Raw genomic sequence first — 27,601 nt, 5'->3', positions numbered from 1 at the left:
TATAGAAGTAGCACTAGACGGCTCTTGGCTCCTTATAAACTCAAGAAGTTAGGCTACACACGGTGGCAAAACTGGGTGGGCTATACCACAAGGGCTGTAAATCCTGGCCAGCCTAGACTACTCAGGGAGGCCTTGCCTAAAAGAGACGAACAAAATCAACCGACCCCACGTCTCATATTGATTCTTAGCACAATTAATATAATCTGACATTAATCACATTTTAATCTTGTAATTTTGATTCTACCGACAGTAAGACCTGGGAATACAGATATTTTTATTCTTATTATGCTTTTGTCAATATCCGTTTTTTTTTTTTTTAGTAGATTGCACTCTTAACACTCATGACCTAGAAAAAGAACTCTTAAAATTGGAACTTTAAGAACACCCCTTTCATACCCATGGCCATTATCTCATGGGTAAGCCTGTAGCACATGGACATGTACAGTTTACTTCAGTGTTCTTTCTGATGACATTGTATTAGAATTTAAAGGGAAATGCTAGCAATAATTTTAGTAACCATGAAAACACTTAAAGACAGTATAGGCATTAGTGTAGCTAGAAGTAATGAAAAATGCACAAAAATTATTCAAGTTGTGGAACTGAGACTTTGCCACACCAAAAGAGAGAATTTACAGTGTGCACAGCAAACAGGATTCCTGTCTAACCACGCAGTTAACTTAAGGCTTGTGTAATAACATTGACTTTCAAGGTCCAGACTTTTACATAAGGACAGACGCACTGAGTGACCCTACGTGAGTGAGGAGGTCTTTTCTACAGTGTCTGCGCTACGTCACTGACAGTCACTGCAAGAACAATGTCAGGCACACCAGAGCTGCAGTTAGCACACTGCCACTCACGCATGCGCAGTGGCCATCTACCCATGGTTACACGCAGGCTCCTTGCCGCTCACCCCACAGTTACCGCAGTCTGCTTACCTGTGACTGTCACGCTGCCACCTTTATGATCCTTGGTCATGTCGTGAACATGAACGTCTGCATCCACAACCACTTCTTTCCCTGATAACTTTAAATAAGCTTGTAGAGAAGATGGGGCCTTGACAGTAATAGAGCCTGCAGTAAATTTAAAGTAAAACAATACAAATAAATTATAAATTTCATTAAAATATTGCTCCTGATTTACTGTTTTTCTGGCGCTCCAACGTGGTGACTAAATCCACTTAAAAACCTTGCCCGCTTGGGATCGAAAAAAAAGTTCTCTGAGACCATGCCAATGGCTCACTGCTCCCTGCCTACACCTGGACAGATGGCAAAATCAGGCTTAGGCGAGCGGGACAACATTTGCGGATTCCTGCCGCCATAGAGAGAGAGATGTTTTCAGACTACACGGTGCTCTGCGCTTCAGATTCGGCTGTGACTTGGATTAAGAGAGTTTCTGTGCTGCACGCTCAGTATCAAAATTAAACTGCTGAGTACAGCTCCAATGTGGACTGCTGTGCACCTAAAACTTTGTACAGCTCAGGGGCACCAAATGACTGAGGCAATAGCAGCTTTGGCTCTGCTCCGCCATGCTAAACTGTACTGAGCTCAGACAGGATCTATCGTAATTACCATGATAACAACACAGTTAAGGTTTAGACTTGGCTAAAAACAGACAGTACCGTATTACCTATAAGTGGCACAACTTAAGTTTTTAAGAAGTGCTTAACATTTTAAAAAATGCTCCTAGATAGTAAAAAATTACAGATTCACAATAAAACAGATTCAGACATATAAGACCCCCATATGGGTCACAATGTTGGATGACTGTACGTAGGCTTGAGAAAAAAAAAATAAATATATAAAAAATAAAGTTAATGCCTTAAAAAAGGGATAAAGTCTTTAAAGAGACAAAATAAAGTAAAGTGATAAAATAAAAATAAGCCACGTAAAAATAAAAAATTCACAGAGTCTAGATTATGTATTTTGTTATGTTTTCTTTGATTTTTTTGACTATAAAGGAGCTAAATACAGAGAGACATTTCATTATATGGGCTGCCAGGCTAGACCAAAATGGACATCTTAACGATATGACTTCAGGATTTAGATCTAAAAACATGATGCTTTAAAAAAGAGTTTCTTCTTTTGTTTTCACAGAGGACGAGACTCTGTGGATTGCTTCTATCCCAATATGGTATAATAGACCACGCCCTCCTAAAAGGTTGCTGTAAACATCTTCAAAAAATTACTTCACTCAACTGCCAACTGAGAGAAACCTAACACACAGGTTATACCATAAAAGACCTAAATAACAACGCCCCCACTCAACAAAAAACAGTTTGGAGAAAAATAACTGCGCCCACATTCCCAAATATTGTTTATAAATGTTCTTTTACATTTAAAGGGGGATATGATATAGATATGAATAATTTGCATTGGTATGGATTTTAAGGTCAATTTGTTATATGTATATGTATTTCTGATTTTGATTAAGCTATTGTGATTGTAGTTCATTTTAAAGAATGTAATGTATAATTAGGAAATATAGGTTGTTAATGGATAATCATCGATTAATAGTCAAGCTTGTAGTCATGTTAGTCATTTTCTAGATGTGCATAGATATATTTCAGATAGGCATTCTTCATATCTTTCAAAGACTGCAGAATATGGCATTTAATGTTTTAATAACTTAGGGTTTTTCATGACAATGAGACACGTCTGCTCCTGACAACACCAATCTACTTCGAGAGAAAGATGGGCATTAAAGAGGCTACTTATGGAGTTTGTTAGCCATTTGGACAAGAAACTGCTCTTGCCTGGACTGTTGCATAGACTGGACACAAAAAACCCACAGAGAGAGGACTGCTAAACTTGCCTAAAGGTGAGATGGTCTTTCGGGGTTCCTGATTCATAAAAGAGTCTGCGAGACGTTCTACAGGACACAGTAAAAAGTGACTGAACTGTCTTTGAAATTTCCTGCTTCATAAAAAAGTCTGCTGGACACTATGGGCCTGAAGCCCAAAGATGGATGCCCCAACGGTACAGAGGAACTTTGGGTGACTGTCCAGGCAGTGAGTTGTCTCTGTCATTTCTAGAGTTTTATAAGTTACTTATTTCTTGTTTACTTAGGTAACATTATATCCTTCTGGAGTCTTTGATGGAGTTAAAAAATAAATAGATAGTTATAGCTTTCCTTAGTTATGATAAAAGATAAAATAGATTTAAATATTGTAACTGTAATACTTGCTTGATAACTGTTTTGTTATATGTAATTTTGCTATGTTAAAGTTGAAGCCTTTCTTTTTTGTTTAAACAGAAAAAGGGGAAATGATGGAGGAGAGTTATCTGTCTATGTTTCTTTCATTGGTTAATTAATAAAGAAAACTGCCTTGGCCCTTTAAGAGGACAGAAAATTAGGTAGGTGGAGTAGACAGAACAGAATTATGGGAACAAGGAAGTAGAGTTGGGGAGACGCTTCAGGCATTCGCCATAGTGAGTCTCCATGCTGCTCCTCTCCGAGATGGACACAGGTTAAGATCTCTCCTGGTAAGGCACACCTTGTGGTGCTACCCAGATTACTAAATATGGGTTAAAGGAAGATGTGAGAATTAGCCTATAAGAGGCTACAGATAATGGGCCAGGCAGTGTTTTAAAAGAATACAGTTTCCGTATAATTATTTCGGGTGTAAAGCTAGCCAGCGGCGGGTGGCGGGACGCAGCCCCGCCGCTTCTCACTACATTTTTCTCCTCGGTATACTGATTTACAGCAGTGAATTTTTTCTCCCAGGCAGTCGAGCAACCTCTGAGAACACCCGTCATGGTTCTGTCAGGAGTGTGGGTATCAGAACACGAGGAACTACTAGTTTCTTTGCTAAAAGGAGCAGTAATCACCACATACGCGCAAAGACCACAACAAGTGCTATTTCAGTTTCAAGAAGTACAGCACAGGACTGGCTCAAGTGCCCACCACGGCTGCAGTCAGAGCGCAGGTTCAGAGCAAGGACGACCAGTCTGCTTCAGTAGTCTGATGCTCCCCACACCACTGTGCCACGTGACCCACAGAAGCCTGGGTGTTCAGTCCTGCTAGAGTGTAAGGAAAAATAACAAAACCATCTGGACTCCAGCTGACTAGCGATCAGCTACAGTCTTTGAAGTACTAACGACAAAGCTCTCAGCTTTATTTTAGTGTGGTCTGCTGGTTATCCCAAAGGAAGATTTTAGATTCTAAAGGACTAAATCAGAAAAAGTACTCCATTCGCTGTGAAATCCCGCGGAACAATCTCAGTGCAGGCCACAGCACACACCTACTGCACAGCGCCATCAGCTGTGAAATCCTGTGATAATCTCAGTGCAGGTCACAGCACACGCCTACTGCACAGCACCATCAGCTGTGAAATCCTGTGACAATCTCAGTGCAGGTCACAGCACACGCCTACTGCACAGCACCATCCCGCTTCTCTCTGCAACTCATCTCTGGGACAAGGAGGATGACAGACACCGTGAATGGTCCTTTTAGAATTCACTTACATAAGGGTCAAGTTTCCTGCTAGTCTGCCTAACCTCAGCCTTGGACTTAAGTAGGTTCACACCCTCTTAGTCTTCCTAATGAACAGCAGTGGGACATTTGGGTTAAGATGGACTTCTGGGGCAGATAGAGGGCTCAATGGCCTCCATTCCCACATATGTGCACATACACCATACACACACACACACACACACACACACACACACACACAAGACTTATGAGCTCTCATTCATACAAAGACAGAAGGGAGTCAGGCAGACAAACCTGTGTATGGCCATCAACCAATACTAGTCTGTCAGAAATCCAAAACTGAATTAATCCCAGTAAAGCCACACCCTGGAGGCATACTGTGTGAGGACTATTCATCCTCCCTAGGACGTGGTCAGTGGAAACCTCAGCACTCACAGGCCAAGCTGGCTCTCAAGCCCACACAGACTTTCTGAGGGATAGATAAGGTCCCATTATGCTCACACTCACAGGACAGAACACACAAGCGTTCTACCGTGTCTCCTCACGACAAATGGTGCAGACCTCAGACTCCACAAGACAGTGGACAGCAAAGCTGGGACAGACCGCCAAGGTCCCTGGCCAACAGTAAGCAAAGGAATCTCGAAGAAGACAGAGATTGTTGTTTCCAGTTGCCAGGAATGTGGTTGCAGCAGGAAAAAACAAAATTATAATCCTAATCAAGTTTGTAATACCACATGCTATTTCAATGCAGTGAAGCAATGCTGTAACTCATACTCATAAATATTGTGAGTGGATGAAGAGCGATAAACTCCGTCACATCCATGAAAACATAGGCAAAGATAATCTCACACCAGCAAAACCCGAACAAGGCCAACACTCATACTACCATCACCAACAGCAAAACCAAAAATAACAGGAATTAACAACCCTGGTCAGTAACATCTCTTCATATCAATGGACTCAACTCACAAATAAAAAGACACAGGCTAACAGAATGGATTGGAAAACAGGATCCATCTTTCTGTTGCATACAAGAAACAAACCTCAACTTCACAGACAGATATTACCTCAGAGTAAAGGCTTGGGAAAATATTTCCCAACCAAATGGTCCTAAGAAACAAGTCAGTGTAGCTATCCTAACATCTAACAAAAGAGACTTCAAACTAAAATTAATCAAGAGATGGAGAAAGACATTTCATATTCATCAAAGGAAAAATGCATCAAGATCAGTCTCAATTATGAACATCTATGCCCCAAATAAAAGGGCACCCAACATTGATAAAACAGACATTACTAAAACTTAAATCACACATCAAACCCCACACACAAATAGTGGGCGACTTCAACACCCTACTGTCACCACTGGACAGGTCTGCCAGACAGAAAATTAACAGAAAAACAAAGGAACTAACAGGTGTTATGACTCAAATGAACTTAAGAGACATCTATAGAAAATACCTTCTCAGCCCCTCATGGAACCTTCTCTAAAATTCACCACGTACTCACTCATAAAACAAATCTCAACAGATACAAAAAAAAAATGTGAACTAACCCCTTGTATCTTATGGGATTAGTATGAGCAAAAATTAGAGTTCAACAACACAAGCTACAGAAACTGAACAACTCTCAACAGAACCACCTCCGGGTCAAGGAAGAAATAAAGAAATTAAAGACTTCCTAGAATTCAATGGAAATAAATCTACAACATACCCTAATTTATGGAACGCAATGAAAGCAGTGCTAAGAGGAAAGTTCATGGTACTAAGTGCCCACATAGAGAATTTGGAGAAATCTCACACAAGTGACTTAACAGCACACCTGAAAGCTCTAGAAGAAAAAGAAGCAGACTCACCCAGGAGGAGTAGATGGCAGGAAATAATCAAACTGAGGGCTGAAGTCAATAAAATTGAAACAAAAAACAGTACAAAGACTCAATGAAACAAAGAGTTGGTTCTTTGGGAAAATCAACAAGACAGACAAACTCTTATCCAAAACTAACCAAAAGGCAGAGAGAAAATATCCAAATTAACAAAATAAGAAGTTAAAAGAGGGACATAACAACAGATTCGAAGAAATACAGAGAATCGTTAAGTCATACTTCAAAAACTACTCCACAAAGTTGGAAAATCCAAAAGAAATGGACAAATTAAGTCAAGACTAGATTTAAACAATTTAAACAGACCTCCTTAGGAAATAGAAATAGTCCTTGAAAAGTCTCTCACTAAAAAAGCCCAGGGCCAGATGGTTTCAGTACAGAATTTCAAAGAAGAGCTAATATCAATACTCTTCAAATTGTTCTGCACAATAGAAGCAGAAGGAATACTGACAAATTCTTTTGATGTTGAAGAAGGATAGAGGGATTGTATGAGGAAGGATGGGTGGGGGGAAGATTAGGAGATGGGGGGGCTAAGATCATGATGGGGAAACTCACAGAGACAGCTTGTGGGAGCTCACAGACCCTGGACCAACAGCTAGGGAGTCAGCATGGGACTGAACTAGCCCTCTGCATGTAGGTGACAGTTGTGTAGCTTGGTCTTTTGTGGGGCTCCTGGCAGTGGGACCAATACCTGTCTCTGATGCATGAACTGGCTCTTTGGAACCCATTCCCTACGGTGGGATGCCTTGCTCAGTCTTGATGCAGGAGGGAGGAGCTTGGTCCTGCCTCAGCTCGATGTGTGAGGCTCTCAATCTTTATACGTCTTTTATGCAGAAGGACAGTTCCTAATTTTCTACACCTCAGTCCACACAGCTAAGCTATGCTGTCACCTGTTACCGTGCTCACACGTACGCCGACATACAGAATTGGCTTTCAGAGAAATAAAGTCTATTTAAGATGGCTGTTTAGACACAACTCGTATTCCGCTTTCCATAAAATATGCGAACTCAGACTAAGTGACCTGGATGAGAAATTATGTAGAAGTCTGCCTTGGGGACCTTTACAGGGACACTTCAGGACCACACTTTGAAGGCTACTGTTCTACAATAACAGGGGAGGCTCTCTACAGGCTAGGAAGAAAGGCTTAATTTAGAGGGTTTTTTCCCGTACAAAGAATACACTATTTCCTACATGACAAAACTGAATGATCCACAGTAGAAATCCTATAGTAACCGTCAAAATATAACACCATGCTTGCTTGTTGTGCAGAAAGAAGGTTTGTCTCCATGGCCATCCGTACTAAGCATAAAGATGTCTGGTCGGCTCAGAGGGCTCGATAGCCGGTGTTTAGATCAGGACCCAATGGGCGATAATCCGCCCACCTGCCCCAATATTACGTCATTACATTACATTATCCTTCCCTCACATTACACACCAAGCACTGACCGTCCAGTTGGCTCACCTTCCTGTGAAGTCAGTGCCACTTCCTCCAGCTGGCTGATATAAACGTCAATGGCACCCTGGTGACTTGAGGCCTTTAGACACCCAGAGGACGAGTCTGGGAGAGAGAAAAGCATAACCATGATTGTTCTTGATGGAATTCTAAATTTGAAATAAAGGCCCTGCCTTGACATATGGGTAAGAACCCACAGACCTTGTGAGGCTTTTCATTTTCTGCATAGCAGTGTTGTTATTTTTATCAAAATGTAAACAAGTATTAAAAGTCTAGAAACATACACCTAGACAGCTAACAAAACTTATCTACAGAACACTGAAAATGCATCTCTTCTCAAACTTTTAATTTTAAGTTTTTATGTGTATGCTGTTGCTGGTAAGCAAGAATGTCTATGTACCACCTGCCTGCCAGCTACCAAAGAATCCAGAAGAGGACACTGGACCCTCTGAACTGGAGTCACAGACAGCTGAAGGCCCCATGTGGGTGCTGGGAACCAAACCCAGGTCCTCTGGAAGAGCACCAGTGCTCTTAACCCCTGAGCCATCTCTCCTGCCCCACGGTTCATCGCCTGACATCTGACTGTGGGAAGGATGGTATGTAACGATTGGCAGCCAATGCCAAGACCAGAAAGCATCACTTAATCATTCCGCTTATTCTGAAACTGACAAATTTAGTAGACCACCAGTATTAGCCAAAGGCGTTTACCTTGTGTTCAGTCTATATAAACAGGGGCAAGGTTAGTGAGAGAGCCGACTCTTCTCTTCAGCAAACCTACTGTAGGAGAGTAAAGGGCATCCGCCAGGCTTTACTGCATTGCTTGGAGGGCAGCAAGGGTGCAATCACAGAAAGCGGGGAGGCTGTTTTCTGTTTTTCAGTTAATACTTCTTGACAGGTTTCTGGTTTTGAACAGGTATCTTCAAAAGTCAGAGTAAGGAAATCATAACTTAATCCTTCTATGGACTCAAACTTCCCCATGTTGTCAATGACTCTTGTTTTCAGCAGACCAACAGGTTAAGGTCAAGGGGAAGCAAAGTAAGAGGCAAGGAAACTGGAGAATGACTCGAAATGCCAGTGCTAAAGGTCATCTTCCCCACCCCCACGGCCACCAAAACTTTAGTGTAATATCCAGCCTGACCATACTGAGAAGGCCAGAGCATACACTTTCCAGGAGCCCCTCTTAAAAGCGTATTTTATCAAGAGCTTTGACTACTTCAATTAAGAAGCAAACTAGGAACAGTGGTGAAAATAATGTGAGAAATAATACCTTTTATAAAATATGGAGAGAAAATATATTATCCACAAAGGCAATGTTTTTCTTTCAAATTTTAAATAACTTCAATCAAACTTGGAAGTGAATTTTATTCAAGGTCTGGCACAAAGATCATTTAGAATAATTTGTCTCCAATCTATACCAAAAGGTCCTTTATGAGACCCCAATTATTAGTTTTAAAGTGTCAAATTTAAATACCAATGTAAGTAAATGAGGACATCAAAAATAAATACCAATGTAAATAAGTGAAGACATTAGGTAAGGGCAGGAGACAGACTGGCTACATGATTGCTGGATGAGCACCAACAGAAACCTCTGATTAAAGAAGGTTAATAAAATATATTACGATCACAAACATGTAGGCTTCCTAATGTGTACACTTGTCATCCCAGCCTGAACAAAGTGCTTGAAAACCAGTTCTCTGGGAAAGGGGGCTCTACAAGAATGTGAGGTGATCCACAAACAATGCTTTTATTCCCTTCACCATGGGGAAGATAAGTTACAAAGTAATCGTATTTGAATGTTATCAGTGTTGAGCTTTGCTAATGTCTCATTTTTCAAATCTGTCAAAAAAACTCAAGATGTGTTTCATAAAAAGTAAGCACACAAGTGACATTTGAAACCTATGTAAGCCGGGCGGTGGTGGCGCGCCCCTTTAATCCCAGCACTCGGGAGGCAGAGGCAGGCGGATCTCTGTGAGTTCGAGACCAGCCTGGTCTACAAGAGCTAGTTCCAGGACAGGCTCCAAAGCCACAGAGAAACCCTGTCTCGAAAAACCAAAAAAAAAAAACCTATGTAGCAAACATGAAATCTCTAAGCTGTAGGTAATATCTGGCTACGGACGGGACAGTAAGTCTTCTGTAGGAATGAGGGCATAGTAGGCTGATTCCAGTCAGCCGCGCTTGCCTGTTTTTATGAACACATATACATGTGTGTGTAAAACAGAGGCGGTCATGGATTTGAGGGGGCACTAGAGGAGTTGGCAGGGTGAGAGAATGGGGTGGGGATGACGTGAACGAAGTACTCATGGATGAAAGGCTCAAAAAACTCTCAAAAATTTAAATTAACAAAGCCTGATAGTTTGCATTTTAAAGAGTTATGCAGCAAAAAAACTTTCTGTAATACAATTGTTGGAACGATAACCATCAAGAGTAAAATGATGACTTTACCCACAAGAATTCCATACACTAAAGGTTATACGAAGAAGCTGATGTGAAGAAGACCCACAGCTCCCGGAGAACAGAAACTACAGAGGAGACAGCAGTACGTAGGCTCCTACAGAGAATTATCTACCAATAGAATTCTGGACAAAAATCTTGTCTTCCAGAGACCACTGAGCTGTTTTATTTTTAATAACTCAAAGGTGAAGCATTGAGTCAACCGCTAGCTCACCATGCTCAAGCAAAGAAACTCGTAGTTGTCACATATATTTTGTCGACAGGAGGAAAACAAGTAAGCTTGAAAAGCTAGCATTTTAAAAGTGCTGCTTTCTTTTAGATAAATGGAAAAGTTCTTCAAAACTGAATAAGCATGTTGAAAGCAAGGTTTTGGATATTTTTAAATTTCAACTTCCAAGCTATAAAGGAGGGACAAGTTGCAAGAGCAGGCAGATTTTATACACAGGATGGAAGAGTTTGAAAGGGTAGAATTTTGAAGCAACTTCAAGTTTTCTATGGGGTTCCCTCTAGGTATTCCATAAATAAGAAGGGGTAAACTGTCCTCTGGGAGTGTGCGAGGCAAACCCTGTCCACCTTCTTAAAAGATGAAACCCAGTTTTGGCGATGCCTTGAAGAGGTCACAGGGGACAGACAGAGTTGAAGAGGTCACAGGGGACAGACAGAGTTGAAGAGGTCACAGGGGACAGACAGAGTAGACGGCAAGCAGCTCTGCCAGCACTCCCGTCCCATCACCAGCTCATCGGCCCTGCTTTCTCCTGCTCACCCATTCTAATTTCAGCGTGGACTTGTCTCAGAAAGAGACCCTACAGGCTGAGCATGCTGAACATGTGATATCCGCCATCTGAGCCTCCCGGGACGGGAGCGACATGCACAAGGTCCTAAGACCTAGTCTCACTTCATCTCTCACCACACCCGGCACAGCATCAAGACCGATACACCCGTCTCATTTTTAAGGCTTGTTCTTGCCAGCCCTCTGTGTGGGAGCTCTGTACACATAATTTTACAAGCCTTTTAGTTGTTATTTTTGGTAACCTCAATTAAAATGTCTCTCCTCTGAATGCCCAACTGCAGTAACTTTCTTTCCATAAGCAATCTCCGTCCCATTACCCTCATTTCCTCGTTGCACCTATGGTGATCTGAAATCACCTTTTGTTATTTACATGTCTGTTCTTTTTCTCCGGGCATCAGACTAATATATTCCCACTTAGTAAAAGAATTCCTGACATATAGCAGACACCTATAAACACAGATGAAAAAGGTATTGGCGTGCCTAATGGTTGACATCAAATGATAGCAGTTTTGGAAACAATTTGCACACACACACACAAATAGTATATATTTTTTTTCAAAGAGTTAATGCAGCTGTTTAAAGAACTCAAGAAATGTATATGATTTCCTTTCATAATAGTAGGTCCAGGGCATTTTCTCTGAGCGGACACATTCATCTTGGCCTGTCTATACATGACCTACAGATGGAGTAAGGCTCCTGAGATAAACCACAGATTTTAACAAAGCATCACAATAACAGATGCTGTAAGCCATTACCAACCAGCACCTTGACACATACCCACTGTAATGTTACCCATCTTGCTTTGTAATACGATATTTCCTGCAAAAGAGAGAAAATGAGAATTTCAAATTACTAGGGATAGTGAAGAAGGAACTGTGTTACAGAGAACCCTAATGCACAGCTGCACCCCCACAATGCCACTTATACCACTACTGCCGCGGTGGTCATTTCTGTCAGTATCAGAAAGCCAGTCAGAGAAAATGACTTCGGGATAGGATCTCCTCCTCTCTTCCCACACTGAAAGTTTTATAGCATACCTACAAATCAATCACACATATACATGGAGAGGAAGCAACGACCTCCAGATAAAATGGACTCGCCCCACATTTTCAACCTAAACAGCAGCACCAGTTCATGAATTAAGACAGCGCAAAGCCAAGTTTCAGCCAAGGAACACAAATGTTTCATGGAATTGTCTTTTTCTTCCAGCCCAGTTGCCACATCTGTTGGATTAAAGTAGTTTCTGAGCCAAGTGTTAAAGTGGTTTGGGATAACAATAATGAATACACAGATGTATGACTAACAAAGAAAAAGGCTTCAAAGCTTTCCACTATGCAGTGAAAATATGTTTTCCAGAATTATGATAGGGTGTTGCAACCATTCCTCTCAGCCTCTTTAGTTTAAAAACAGGGTTGCTCGTCCCATGTGTGTCTGTATGTACAAGGACCCCCAGAACCAGAAATTCAGAGCTTCTCTCCCCAAAATGTATGCAATGACATCATCCCTTCTAATATAACCTAAAACTACAGAAACAAGGAATAACTTGATTCGAAATTAGTCAATTCAATATTAATTCAAAATAAATCAATTGATTGAAAATTATTTCATATATTTTGAAAATAGTGTGTCAATTTCTGGAAAAAGTAAAAAGAAAGACAATTCCCGTGCCCCATCGTCAGACATGTGAGATGGCAAAAGTAGCTGTAAACATGTAACACCCATCACCGTTCATGTGAGCACAAGACAAGGGGTGCATTTATGTAGGGTAAGAACATGGTTTTAGTGGAGAAACCCATGAAATTATTTTTATGTCTTAGGCCACTACAAGGCTTTGAAGACCTTGTGAAATGTGCCAGGTAAACATTACTTCACTGGTGTGCTCTACATACGCGTCCAGCTTTCAGACCCAGTAAATGCAGTCTCAGCACCGCGCTCAGACGAGAGTCAAAAGCAGTCGCTCTCAAAAGGCTCCCACTAGTCCTCCCTTCGAGCACCCATGCCTTCTGCAGGATCCTCCACGGGTGGGCCAGACAAAGAGAGCAGGAGAAAGGTGCTGGGTGATCGATCACCTCCATGATTCAGTTATAAAAAGATTATAATTCTGTATTTCGAGTCCCTGCTACTTTAAGGAAGTCAGCTGTCAATTGCCCTTTGACAAAGAAATCAAAGGGCCTTTGGCTAATAGGATGAATTGCATTCTAACAACAGCCTTAAGGAGGCACGGAAGGAGCCGTATTTACTCTCGCTGAACACTGAGAGCTCACGTCCAGGATGACATCATGATTGTAACCCAGGAGAGATCTTACATCAGAAACCCAGCTAGTCTGCTCTAAGACATAGTTTTATAGTCACCTAGCCAGTGAGTCTAGTCTCATATACACAAGAAAGCTGATCCTATACACTTAAAATAGCCTTAAATTAATGTAGCAAAATACCATTTTTAGTTGAAAATATGATTCTCTCAAACTTGGCTATGATACGAAGTCTTGAGAAAATGATTATTACAGCTATAAACCAAAAGCTTAAGGTCCACAGAGAATGAAGACCACTTCCCATTATAGTGACACGTGTCTGCAAACATCCCTCTGGAATAGTAGAGCCCTACTACACAGTCAAACACAGTGGAACCAAAAGCTGGGAATCTGAAGAATGGTTATAAAGAATATTTCAAAAATATTTTCACTGGGAGGTGGATCTCTGTGAGCTCAAGGCCAGTCTGGTCTACAGAGCGAGTTCCAGGACAGCCAGGGACAACAACCGGAGATGGGTGGAGACCTTTCGCTCAGCTGTGTGTCCATTAAAGGTGGGCATCACTTCCTGCCCAAGTCCACACTCCTGGCACCTGGGAATCCAGCACACAGTAGTCAGCCAGCAACTTTGTTGAATGAATAAACTGAACTGTAGTAGAGCCTATGACTCCCCCTGCCCATCAGACCTAAAATATCTATTACATTAGATATAATACCTTAACTATGATCACCATAGAAATGTGATGCTTATTAGAAGTCACTTAAAATATGAAATTACAAGTTATTACTATTTCACTACTGCTTACAACTAAATGCACACTGAATAACACCAAAAAAGGTAAGAAAAGCATTTGTTCTATTTGGATATAGCTCTGCTCTATTTTAGGTTCCAGTAATGAATGTTATCAGTGTAGGGACTGTTGAGCTCAGTCATCAAACTGAGGTGGAAGGTTATTCTAATCTCCTAAATTCTCTCTCTCTCTAACAGAAGACCACTGCTAGCCTGACTAGCCCTAGCCAGTCCCCGATTTGGTACTTGCTAGCCTGACCAGCACTAGCCAGTCCCCGATTTGGTACTTGCTAGCCTGACCAGCACTAGCCAGTCCCCGATTTGTTACTTGCTAGTCTGACCAGCACTAGCCAATCCTAATACAACTTAGATTTGTGCTCCCTGCTAAAACGCAGGAGTGTTGCAAATGTACAGACACCAGCATTCCGCCTTACTAAGGAGTGAACCGAGCGGACCATCTATGGGAAAGCGGTCAAGCCCATGCTTCCCAGAAGACGGCCGACAGACATCTAGCAGGCGTGCACACACTGAACGCACTTCTTCCGAGGACTAAGCGGGTCGTATTACCACCCGCACGTATTTCGGAAAATACTCTGTGGAAACACAAAGGGGCAGAGTGGCCAAGTCTCTCACCATTGTGGTCTCTCTTTCTCTCCATTATACGAACTTTCACTAAGTGATGCTGCCCTCTGTGGAGACATGTTCCGGACATCACAAGAGGATACTTAAAGACAACTGAGACAGCACAGTACTAAGAGGACCTCTGCCGGCACAAAACACATGAATGCATTGTACCCAATGTTAGCATCACAGAGTTCCTATAATCTGATCTACCCAAATGTTTGACTTGCTTAACTGTGACCTCTCCTGTCATAAAAAGTAACCACTAAGAAATCTATCTTTACTAATACCACCTTTATTTCTTTCATATGTTTACATATCATAACTACTGGGTCTGGAGAGACAGCATGCACATGCTAAATACACACGCATACACATGCACACACAATGTAAAATAATACAAATCTTTTTTTAAAAAATCAGAATTACCATTAGCTTCATATATAACAGCATGATTTGCAAATTCTTGTTAAATTAAATTTAGTTAGCTTGTAAGTTTATTTTCATAGATCTTTTTTAAAAGATAGCTAGTCTGCAATTAATTATTTAGAAGGCCAGTTCCTGATCCTTCTTGAACTATACACTCATCTCTTAAATTTTATGCTATGTGAAAGGTCTGAAATGCGCTTGGCCCTTGTCAGCTTACCATGAACATTTCCTAATGCAATATCCCCAGCAGCCGAAGACAAAAATGAAGATTCTGTATAAAGGTACTTGACTTTCAGTAAACCATCCTCTGTAGATATATTAACGCAACTTCCCTGAAGTTTATCTAGGGTCACACACTAGTAAAAGAGAGACTGCAATCAGTTCATTATAAAACAAACTGTAAACAACCAGAACAGGCATCTAGAACGGCACGTCTTACCTGTGAGCTACAACCCCACAGCGGTCACACATCAGATACCCTGCATATCAGATGTTTACGAGTCACAACAGTGGCAAAATCACATTACGAAGTGGCAACGAGATAACTTTATGACTGAGGGTCACCCCATGGAGGAACAGTACTGAAGGGTTGTAGCCTTAGGAAGGTTGAGAAATGCTGATCTACAATGATGACCAGCTCCATGAAGAGTACACATCTCCTTGACAACTGACTCCCAGCTCCAGCTGCCAAGACAGTGAGCAACATGCACTCTGCTGCAGAATGGGAAAGAGAGCCAACGCCCGATTCCTTCATTTATTTATGCCTTCTTTAGTTTCTTTTAACAATGTTTTATGCTTTCTCTGTAGAATTTATCTTACTTGTTTATTCCTACTAGACATTTTTAAAGGGCTATTACACAATGCAGCTCTTGAAATTTCATGTTATCTTCATGATGTTTATGTTTGAACTTAATCTAGCAACCACAATAAACTCACTAATTCCAAAGATGTATTTGCATTAGAGAAAATCCACATGCACAATTATATATCTCCAAATGATCACTTTATCTCCTCCCTTCCATTACACATTCTTATACTGATTACATTCTCTGTGCTTTTTCTTATGTCTGAATCCATCTTCCAGTTCAACAGTAACAGCAGTAACCAATGAAGAGCAGCCTATCTTATCTTCTATTTCTCTCAGAGGAAACGTGGACAGCCTCTCAGCAGGGAGATGCTTCTTACAGAAGATGTTCTATGTGTATCTTTTATCTGATTAATCAATGCAATCTCCTGCCATTCCTATATTAAACTCATGAACGCATGTTGAGCCTCACCTACAACTTGATGCTGCTGAGCTACATAGCTTTTCTCACGTGTTGATGTAATAACTGTAACCTTCTAAAACTTTTCCACTTTGCATATAATAAGGTAGTCGCTTTCCAGTGAACAAAGTGAGAGGAATTCTTATTTGTCCTTAAATTTCCCTAACAAAATTCAGTACATGTTTATGTTTCAAATAATGTTTGCCATGTAAAACAAAAACAGTTGAGAATTCCACATCATCTCTACCATGTTATAAACAAACGTGTTAATTTGAAAGTGTTGGTATAACACACTCAGTTACTATGATGGCTTGCCACGGTTTTGCCCAGGAACAGTTTGCAATAGTACATGGGGCGCTGAAACCAGCAGTACCACTGTTTGAACACATTGACATCAGCATCATCCCTCCTTACAAGCTTTCCAAAAACTGTAAAGAATGCTAACAAATGTTAGCAAACAAGATGGAGTTTCAAGAATGAAATACTATAGACAATAGTATAAAACAAGAAAGAAAAGTACTTGGTGGGTCTTAGAGGCATAGGGTAAAACTACTTTCCCTCTAGATTCACAGTATGTAACTTCTGGTATTTTTTTTAGAAAGTATATGATAACATTGCTTTTTAACTACTTGTTTATCTTAAATTGATGTTGATTACAGACTGAGAGCCAGCACAGCTACAAGAGACAACCTGTCTCGAAAACTGGGAGAGAGAGAGAGAGAGAGAGAGAGAACCTCCCAACAAAAAAGTCTTTACCTACAAACTCTACTCATGAAAACTTGCTTAATGTTCAAACTCTCCAAGAATTTCTATAAAACAGGCAACAAAATGGAATACTCTGGCTTTTCAACAGGGAATGGGGCTGTTTTACACCAAGAAGAACATTTACTGGAACATTTGAAGAACCCTGAATTAGCTAAGGAGCACTTCTACCTAGACATTGCCTACTACCATGTGAAATAAAGCTGGGTTTCCAAATACTCTTTATGAGGGTCTGGAAAGTACCAAGGATCTATACTGTTCATTAAAAATGAAAAACAACCCCAGGAAGCCAGAAAACACCCTGAACTACCAGAGCCAATGAAAGCAGGCAAAATCCCAGCACACATCACCAGCACAGCATAAATGCCAATCATTCACACAATTTCCCAGAAATCCTAAATTCCCCAAGGACCACATATTAGGAAAATTAAAGTTAGCTCAGTTGACATCAAAATATTGACAAAAATCTTATTTATAATCAGAAATATTACTGGATAAAAGTATCACATGCAGACTGCCTAGCTTAAACTGTACACTCTGATTTTTTAATAGAAATTATTTAAAGAGAGGACAAAAGGTAGATCAGAAAATAAATACCTTCCTGAGAGGTATTGCTAAAGTTAATTTTAACATAAGGAGGAATTTTTCCCTACACTTGGACATTATACACGCACGTGCACACACACACTTCTTTAAGTAACTAAAATCAAGTCTTTACTGTGACAGAAAGAAGTAGTGACACCTGTGTCATCAATTTAACCTGCAGTCACATGAACAAAGAACGGTGCTCTTTGTTAATTTATAAAAGGCCGATTATGAAATTAATAATACCATTTAAAACAGCCACACCACTGACAGTCCTGTTGTTTATGATATCCATTTAATTTCATTATCTCGTTTGAGTAAGTAATCTGATACTTCCTTTCAAACAGCGCAATGCAGGACAGGGAAGTAGTAAGCTGCTGGTGATCTCTCCTGTGGCTCTTCCTTCATCCTCACAGTAGGCAAGCCCTGTGTCAGAGGCAGCCGTATGCAGGACCCCGTTTTAAGCACCTTCCCTGCACTAATGCCTGAATCTTTCTATCAGTCTTCTCAGACAGGTCCATTACTGTGACCACATTTTTCAGAAAATTGAGACACAGAAATGTTAAGTAACTTATCCAAAGTCTCAAGACTCAGTAAGTGGCTGAGTCAGGAAGTTTAATCCTCAATATGTGCTTTTAACCAGTAATTATATTTTTTATGTTTTTAAATAAACTTTTAAATGTTTTAAAAAAAAAGTAGAAAAAAATCTACACTAAATCTTTAGCACATCACCATACTCAGGAAAGAAACGAAAGTTCCATAGGAAGTAGGAGTGAAGAAATGTTTGATACCCATGTCAGTTAGGGCAAATTAACAACTAACGTGGTCGTATCTGATGGAAAGCATGTAATTCAGGGGCTGGAGACACAGCTCATTAGTACAGTGCTTGCCAGTCAAGCATGGGCCCCGCGTCTGGATCCCCAGCACCCATGTGAACCTAGTACCACCAGCTTATAACCCCAGTGCGGGGAAGGTGGACACAGCAGATCCCCGGAGTTCACTGCGTGGCCAGCCTGGCGCTCCCGGTTCAGTGAGAAACTGTCTCCAAAAGCAAGGTGGGAAGCACTTGAGAAAGACACCTGTGTTGACACCCCCAGAAAACATGGGATCTTATAGTGACATCACATGTAACAGCACATGTAACACTAGACATTACTGCAAGGGTTGACTGTTGTACTTCTAAGGAGGTGGTAATCTGACTGAAAAAACTAAAGGTCATCTCCAAGGGCATGACCTAAGGCTACAGGCTCTCGAAACCCTTGCATACTTTAATTTAAAAGGTTTATTATATATTTAAATACTTGTTTAAAATAACTTCCCACAGATTCTCAGAAAAAAGTAATGGGAAACTGACAGTAGGAACAATGCCACAGCCCCCCGACTCCACTGCACCAGAGACAATGCCACAGCCCCCCGACTCCACTGCACCAGAGACAATGCCACAGCCCCCCGACTCCACTGCACCAGAGACAATGCCACAGCCCCCCGACTCCACTGCACCAGAGACAATGCCACAGCCCCCCGACTCCACTGCACCAGAGACAATGCCACAGCCCCCCTGACTCCACTGCACCAGAGACAATGCCACAGCCCCCCTGACTCCACTGCACCAGAGACAATGCCACAGCCCCCGACTCCACTGCACCAGAGACAATGCCACAGCCCCCCTGACTCCACTGCACCAGAGACAATGCCACAGCCCCCCCGACTCCACTGCACCAGAGACAATGCCACAGCCCCCCTGACTCCACTGCAGCAGAGACAATGCCACAGCCCCCCGACTCCACTGCAGCAGCAAGGGGCCAGCAGATCCTCGTGAGCAGCTGCTGCCAAGTCTGACAACCTCAGAGTGATCACCAGGACCCAGATGGGAGAAGGGAAGCACTGACTCCTACTAGTGTGCCTCTGACCCCCACATGTGCATTCCAGCACATACATACACACACATGCACACACACATGCACTGTGTACACACACCCACACTCACACAAATAAACAAATAAATACAATGTGATAAGTTTTAAAAACTGCCAGCAACGTGCTACAGGATATGCTCATAACCTCTGATTATTTTGTAAGCTCTAAAGCACTGTTCATCACAGCAGCAACTGAAACTTCACAGTCCCCAGACCTTAACTTTCCTGTTAGCAGCATGATAAACAACTGGATAGCAACATGATAAAAACAGCTTACAATACAAACCATTTTTCTTTGACAACAAATCTCTGAGGTGGGGGGATTTGGGGACGGTAGTTCTGTCTCACAGCGCCATCTTGTGGAAACACTAAAGCTGATTTTCAGATGCTTTTTCAATTTTTATATTAATTCTCTGAGTACATAACAGATTTTGAGCATATCAACCGCTCATTCCACCTCCAGTTCATCTAGAGACCCTGATGTCGTGCTCCCTCTCCCGACATCATGTCCTCTAATCAGTCCTGTCCATAAGCGCTCGCGTATCTCAGAACTGACCCTCTGGTTGGTCAGACAGCAGCGCGCCCAGGAGAGCACAGTGTTCAAGGAAATACAGCACCTACACAAATCCCAATTCCCATAATGGTAGAATTACTTAAAATTCATGACCATCAAAATAAACGTCTCTTTTAGACAATTCAGAATAAAATATGAAGTGTTTACTGATTCTAATGAATTAAATTAACTATCAAAGGTATTAAATCACTCACTAAAATTTATATTATAAGCTTTAACCAATTCAGTTCCAAACATGAGCTTGCACTAAGAAGAAAACGTTCCCCAGCAAAGCCTATGGAAGCTTCCCTTTGGGAGCCTCGGCAGCAGAGCTGAGGTCACTGAGCTTCAATCTTACACCGTGGTGTGAGGCTTGGATATCTATGTTTCCATAAACTGTTCCCAGACAGATCACGTGGCCTCCTTTTGCTTGGACATGTAAATTTTGGCTCTGAAAAACAAAAAACCCCACAGAGGGTAGTGAGGAAACTCGCACGATACTACGGAAACATTTTCTTCTGTGCATGTCCATAAAATAAGCCAGGAATCAGTTGTAAGGAAAGCAAAGCCAACGGTTCTCACAAGGGTTTGTCTTACAGGGTGGTTAACACATCACGGTCACAGATGTGAACCTGAAACCCAAGTTATTAAGGAACTTTCTAGAACTCTTCCCAAAGTAGCTCTGCTTCCATGTCTAAAGCTCTCAGCTGAAGTGGATTTCCTGAGTCTCTCTGCAATGTGTGACGCTGTCAGCAAACTTCCACGCCAGGCAGACATGAGAAGCAGTGAAAGTAAGCCACACATAAGGAAAGAAAGTCAAAAAGCCCTGAGGCGGGACGTAGATGAGGAGAAACAGGCTAAGTTATAAACGCTAGCAAGAAAAGAGCCTAAGCTAAGGCCAAGCATCCATAACTAATAAATCTCCATGTCATTATTTGGGAGCTCGTTAGTGGCCCCCAAAGGAAAGCCTGCTACAGAAATAACAGCAAACTCTCTAGTGGAGGTGTAATTTAAAACATTTATGGCTAAGACCAATCTCATTTTAAGAAAAATGGAATGTAAAATTGTTAACTAAAAAATAAGATGAGTCATCTGTTGTTCTGCAAAATTAGCTGTCCAGTATTCCAGTAAAAAGCTTCTGGTGTATTAAAAATGAGTGAAATAGTGCTCACTTTGGTGCACATATACTAAAATTGGTACGATACAGAGAAGATTAGCATGGTCCCTGTTATTCTTTTGGTCCCTGCCCCTTTCCACGCCCACTCCCAGCGACCTCTGGTCTCTCCGAGTCATCCTGAATCTTTTCTCTTCCCTCTCTTCTCACTGTCCCTGTGTGTGTGCACACGCGTCTTTTGTCTCTTCCCCCTCTCTCTTTCTCTCTCTCTCTCTCTCTCTCTCTCTCTCTCCCTCTCTCCTTTAATAAAGCTTTATGCTTATTTTCTGTGTCTATGCCGTTAACCCGCCGCCACACCGCCTGTTCACACCGCCTTGATCACACGTGTTCCGCAAGTCTCCATGCAGTTACGCGCAGCTGCCCAGCTCCTATCTTTTTAAGAACAAAAGTCCCTATGCAAGGATGACACAAATTTGTAAAGCATTTCATATTTTTTAAAAAAATGAATGAAATAGCCACATATTTTAAGACTTTCTAAAAGATGAATGATAATTTGAATGCTAATTAAGTCTTGTATTTGTTTCTGTGCTTTACAGTTGAAGGTATTTTTACCACTGAAATGAAGTGAGAAACGCTCACCTTCACAGCCTGCAGGATGCTGGCCCCCTGTGCAGTGTTGATTTCGCAGCGATCACATTCAACATTCTGTACCTTTACAGAGCCAGACCCTGACGACTCGATGTTCAAATCTAGAAGCGAAAGCAGAAAGAAGAAAACAGTGAGTGCCTGGACTCAGAGCATCCTAACATCCCCCAGATACCAGGCCCTCAGGGGTTCACTGCAGTACTGGGGACAGCAGCGTCATTTCTCCCTGAAAGCAAGAGTCTTCACCATGCAGCAGGACCAAATGCAGGGCCTTTCCAATGGCCTCTAGAGACTATAGCTCCTGGCTTGTCTGATCTAAAGACAGGAAACACCACAGGTGTGGATAAAGGGGCGGAGATGGCCGTTCTTACAGGCTGGTACTCAGGTCTCACGTGCAATCATTTAGGAGCTCCCAGCCCATCAAGAGAACACACACAGAAGAGGAAGGACACGGCAGTGAATTAACAAGTCAACAAATGTCAGGTGGGTCGGTTAGCTTTGATCCACGTTCCAGAAGATTTGAAATACGGATCCCCTAATCAGAAGCATATCACAATGGCATGGGTCAGAGTATGTGATCGTGACTCAGGCATTCAGATTCTACTCCCACCTTTCACAAGCACGGAATGGGAATATTGCCATAAAGCTATATCACAGGGTACTTGAAACAATAACCAGAACCCTTTTTCAAAACCTACAGATAAGAACTAAAGCTACAATATTGTGGATAAATAAGAGTGTTTTTGAAGAAAGTTTGAAAAATAGGAATCATTCTCAGCCTAGTCTATATAGTGAGTTCCAGGACAATGAGGGCTCTGTAGGGAGATTCTGTCTCAACAGACTAAACAACAAGATTTTAAACAGTGATAATGAATATACAATTCACATTAATATTAATGATTCCCAGAGTACAGCAATAAATACTGTCCTAGTTACTGTTGCTGAGATAAAATGCTGGCCAAAAGCATTGGGGAAGGAGAGGGTTTATCTCATAGCTTACAGTCCATCATGAAGGGGAGTCAGGCTGAACTCAGGGCAGGAACTGAAACAGAGAGCACAGACAACACTGCCTTGTCTCCATGATTCTCTCAGCAGGCTTTCTTTATACAACCTAGGACAACCACAGTGGCCTGGGCACTCCCACATCAATCATACATCAAAAACTGCTTCACAGTCTGATGAAGGCATTTTTCTTTTTCAATTGAGACTAAGCTCCCTCTTCCAGGTGACTCTAGCTTGTATGAAACTGATAAAAAAAAAAGGGGGGGGAGCCTATGTTCCACCCAAGCAAGTTATTGGGGCCCAATGCCACAACTCTAATACGTAGAGAAGGAATCTCCTCTGCAATGGTTTAAATTAGCAACAACACACTGAGCGAGAAGAAATTAGAATAAAAAGTCGAACACCGATACGACCATAACTGCACAGCTTCTTTCCCAACTGAATCCTGTCACACAGCAAGAAATGAGGCAGCCCTGACAAACACACAGAAGAGGAATGGGATTCTGAACACACTCTGCTCTTTGGGGAGTCAGATGAAGGGCTGAGGCTGGACAGCACAGTAGTGATGCTGTGTCCACTCAGCCACTCTCCTCCCATAAGTCAGAAGAACAAATAACTAACGATATAGCTTTGAGAGATCTAAGGAACACAGGCATGGAGACAGTACACTGGAAACGGGCTTCTGGTTAGAGCTAACGAGATCTGGGATTGCCGGCAGAGGTAGCATCCATTTTCATAGGTGCTGTTTTAAGCTCTGTTTAGCCCTCCGTTGATACCCACCTATGGTGGCTTGAAAGAAAACACCTCCCAAAGGGAGAGGCACTAATGGGAGGTGTGGCCTTGTTCGAGGAAGTGTGTCACTGTGGGCTTTGAGGTCTCCTACGCTCAAGTCAAGCCCAGTGAGACAGACCACTTCCTGCTGCCTGCACAAGTTGTAGAACTCCCTGCTACCTCTCCACGTCTGCCCGGATGCCATGTCCCACCATGATGATAAAGGACTGAACCTCTGATTGCCGTCATGGTGTCTCTTCACAGCAACAGAAACCCTAAGACACCACCTTAATCTGTATTGTGGTAGAGCCTCCCCAGCACCTTCAGGTTATTAGATTTGGAGGGCACAGCCTCCTACTCATCTCCGTTAGTTAGAAGTTGAGACGCAAAAGGGCATCATAGCCGAGCCATTCCAGTCGGCTCAACCCCTAGCCCATCTCTTTGTATTTCAGGTGGAAAAGGCATCTAGAAAGCAGGTTTCATAACAGCTCCGGGTTTCTTGTTCGTTCACTTATATTACTTGTTTAATGACATTTTCTAATGTCTCAATTTCCTCATCTAAAATGGCAACAATGACTATCTACTCTATAGCGCGACTGTCAGGGTTTATAAAAATAACCTCATGCTAGGTAAATGCTGTTATCATCATCATCCTTCTGTTCCAGGAAGAATGGCGGCCTGGGGAAGCCTTCCTAGAAAAGGACGTGTGCACTTGCATCTGGGAAATAATGGGACCCAAATGCCTAAGAAATATGTTTCGTAGGTACTATTATTAATTTTCCCAGGCAGCCTTACCAATCGCTTCAAAGCTCGCTACTCCCAGAGAATTTACTCACGTCTAAAAGAACGGGCACCTACTACTAGCTTGGGTGTCTGCTGGAAAGCAAGTACTTTTCTGGGATAGTAATGAGGCAGAGCTGAGGAGGAACCCAGCCCCACGATGTGAACAAAGAGGACACCAAGTCACTGAAAAGGTTATCAAAAAACCTCAGCACTGAACGACGAATCATTTTGCTAATGGCTGTGACCAGGAAGAACACAGGGGGGGGGGGGGGTGGGGGGGGACGGGGACGGCGGAGGGAGGCTCCGCAAAGTCACTAGACTTAGCTTATTCCAATTCATGCTTCCATTCGGTTTTAACTTAAACTGGGACCCCCCTGACTCTTACATACTATTCGGGAATCCAAGAGTGTCACTTTAGAAAAGAGGGCTCCTGAAGGGGCCAATTAAATCTGAAAGCAGTGTGCAAGGAAACCTAAGACAGCGGTGCTGCGCCCCACACCCATCTCCACTTCACTTGCCAAACTTGACAGGCGCGTTCACTTCCACCAATGCCCGGGGGTCGATGTCGTCGGACAGGATGGCCATCTCCTGCCGAGCAGCGTCATACTCGACCTGCAGGCCGTCCAGGCCGCCCGCCTCCCTCCCCACGCCGCACACCGCCACCTGCACGCGGTCGCCGTCCGGGTGCGCGTGGGGATCCAGGGGCCGCACGAGCAGGTGGCACGGAAGCCGCGCCCTCAGCCGCCCGAACGGGCTCACAGGCAGCGTCCACTCCCTCCGAGGCCCGTGGGGAGCCGATCCCAGCCGATCCCCGTCGGAGACGCACGACCGGGCCCCGGGAGCCCCGAACCAGGCGCCCAGCCGCGCTCGCAGCGCGCACGGCGGGAGACGGCCCAACATGCCCGCCCTGGGAGTCCGAGCGCCAGAACCCCGAGGCTGCCTCGGGTCAGCCTGGAAGGCGATGCCTTCTCAGCTGCAAGCAAGACAAACCCGGTAAAAAATTAGAACTTCAAAGCGCCTTGTGGACACCTGACCCGGTCTCTTTGCCTTCTTCCGCCCCTTTGGCGGAGGCCGCTGGGACGTGTAGTTCCAACGGGGCTAGACATCAAAGTACTCTGGGCCATTTGAACTACATATCCCAGGAAGGAGTGCGACAGATTGACACAAGCCGATTGGTAGATGGGTCTTGCCATTGCTTCAAGCCCATTGGTCAAGGGACTTAATCCAACTGACCAATGGGAAGAGTCGAAGGGGCAGGATAGACTCCGCTGTGTGGTTACCCTGGATACCAAGGACGCGACTTGTTTGGAGAGTGGAGTTTTGGAGAGAGACGCAGAGACCAGAACCCACAGAGAAAGCTAAGAGTTTAAATAAGAAGCGGGACCAAGAGAAAGGGTAAGAAACAGCGCGTTTACAGACAGGACTTACAGCAACGTTACCTTCTGTAGGTTGTTAGAACCAAACTTTAACAAACTGATGCTGGGTCCTCTGGAGTAGGAGAACCCTTCAGCAACACACCAATATCCACGTTATTCCTTTAGTGAAGACTATAGTAGTGGCAGTGGCTGTCAGCAGCCTGCAAAGGCCCTTATCCTTAGGGACTCCACTGAGGTGAAGCCCACCCTTGACTTTGCTGTAAAAATGAATGTTGCGATAAGCTAATATGAGACAGAGTTGACGTTGATTAAAAAGAGATTTTAAGCATAGATTTAGGCAGCATAGGAGTTGATAGAATGAGACCCACCCAGGATCACAGGGGCAGGCTTTTGAAGGAAGGTATGCCCTCAAGTGTCTTAGCAGTAGCTCTGTAGATTCAGTCTTTTGGTGACTCTCGAGTTACAACTCAAAAGATTTCTGAGACACATCTCTAAATCCTTTTCTGTCTGTTTTCAATAAGTAAGGTCATAGGGTGGCTCTCTGGGTGTCTTTGATTGGATTGCAGTCCTAATAAAGCCATGCATCATGACAGTTGTAGAGGGACTAAGATGTGTCCTTTTCTGTAAATAGGGTTTCTGGTGAGATTCCTAGAAAATTGCTGGTTTATCCCTGAGGAAGAAGGAAGGCCTTGTATGTTTAGGTCTCAAGCATGATTCATTGCTACAGCATTCTAACTTGGAAATACCTCTACCTAAGAGAAATACTATCTTTTTCTTGACAACCACATAGATACTGTTGCTAACTGTGTTAGAATCCTTCATTTTCGGTGGTGAGAAGTACTGGTCAGACTCTGGGGTGAAGGGTCCTTTTCCTTCCATGTCCCCATCATGTCTGTGTTTTTAGCCTGCTTCAGTGGGATAAAATGGATTTTATGCTAAGCAAGAGCCCACTCTATGAATAGCGTCCTGGGCTTTGTGTTTTGTGTGAACAACTTAGTCAGATTAGTCTTCAAATTATCTTTCTTATGCAAACCCACAGACATAGCTTTAAAGATCTGAAAGAGGCACAAGCAAATTGAGAATGAACTCAGATTAGCTGGGTAATTTCTAGATACAGTTAGACTAAAAATACATCCTTAATAATTATCCTGTTTCTATAGTAATTTTTCCTTTTTTGGAAAATTTAAATTAATAGAATTGTCAACTGAGCCATAATAATGTGTGTAATACAATCATTATTTAAAATTTATTGAGAAATTATCTTTCTGATTTTATGAGGTTGAAAATTGAGACTCTGATTGATATTAAGATTAATGTAAGATATTGCCAACACCTAGCAGTCTAATATGTGTCACATTTGTCTACATACAAACAGTGACTAACAAATACAGTTTTCAAAGCATGCTTACGGGCACCATCTCCCTGTATCCTCATGAAACGCTGCTCAGAAGGACAGCGTTATTCTCCCTGAATGACACTCAAGGAAACAGGTCCAGGAACACAAGGTCCAGAAACACAAGGTGCAGCTCTTATGAGCCAGAAATTATGATTTTAGGTGATGAAAGCATAAAATTATTAATGTACAAGAATTTTTGTCTTATGAGGCTACTTATAGTTAGAAATAATTGAATAATCTAAATCTCCCAATAAGAGAGCTATAATTAAATTGACTACATATTTGTAGTACTCTAAAGCAATCTTAAATTTACATTTTGAAGGTTTGTCAGTCATGTAGGAAA

General features: G+C 42.5%; 1 protein-coding gene and 1 pseudogene across 2 annotated transcripts in view; one reads left to right on the top strand and one right to left on the bottom strand.

Annotated features, from left to right (window-relative positions):
• Fam185a (family with sequence similarity 185 member A) overlaps positions 1-25,528 on the bottom strand; it is a 35,363-nt gene extending 9,835 nt beyond the window's left edge. The window contains exons 1-7 of one of the 2 annotated variants that reach the window (XM_038315498.1): positions 25,005-25,528; positions 21,925-22,034; positions 20,530-20,622; positions 15,308-15,446; positions 11,779-11,820; positions 7,770-7,865; positions 936-1,070 (exon numbers count right to left, since the gene is read on the bottom strand). In XM_038315498.1, the coding sequence (XP_038171426.1) occupies positions 936-1,070; positions 7,770-7,865; positions 11,779-11,820; positions 15,308-15,446; positions 20,530-20,622; positions 21,925-22,034; positions 25,005-25,386 (997 nt within the window). In that variant the 5' untranslated portion in view covers positions 25,387-25,528. The remainder of the gene's footprint in view (positions 1-935; positions 1,071-7,769; positions 7,866-11,778; positions 11,821-15,307; positions 15,447-20,529; positions 20,623-21,924; positions 22,035-25,004) is intronic. The other variant, XM_038315499.1, reaches the window with a different exon arrangement.
• Positions 21,336-21,399, top strand: LOC119804109 (annotated as a pseudogene).
• Positions 25,529-27,601: the final 2,073 nt, after the last annotated feature.

The sequence above is a fragment of the Arvicola amphibius genome, chromosome 18 (assembly GCF_903992535.2).
Source record: "Arvicola amphibius chromosome 18, mArvAmp1.2, whole genome shotgun sequence".
Classification (NCBI taxonomy): domain Eukaryota; kingdom Metazoa; phylum Chordata; class Mammalia; order Rodentia; family Cricetidae; genus Arvicola; species Arvicola amphibius.
Note: the sequence above shows the minus strand (reverse complement) of the source record. Positions and strands in the feature narration are given on the sequence as shown.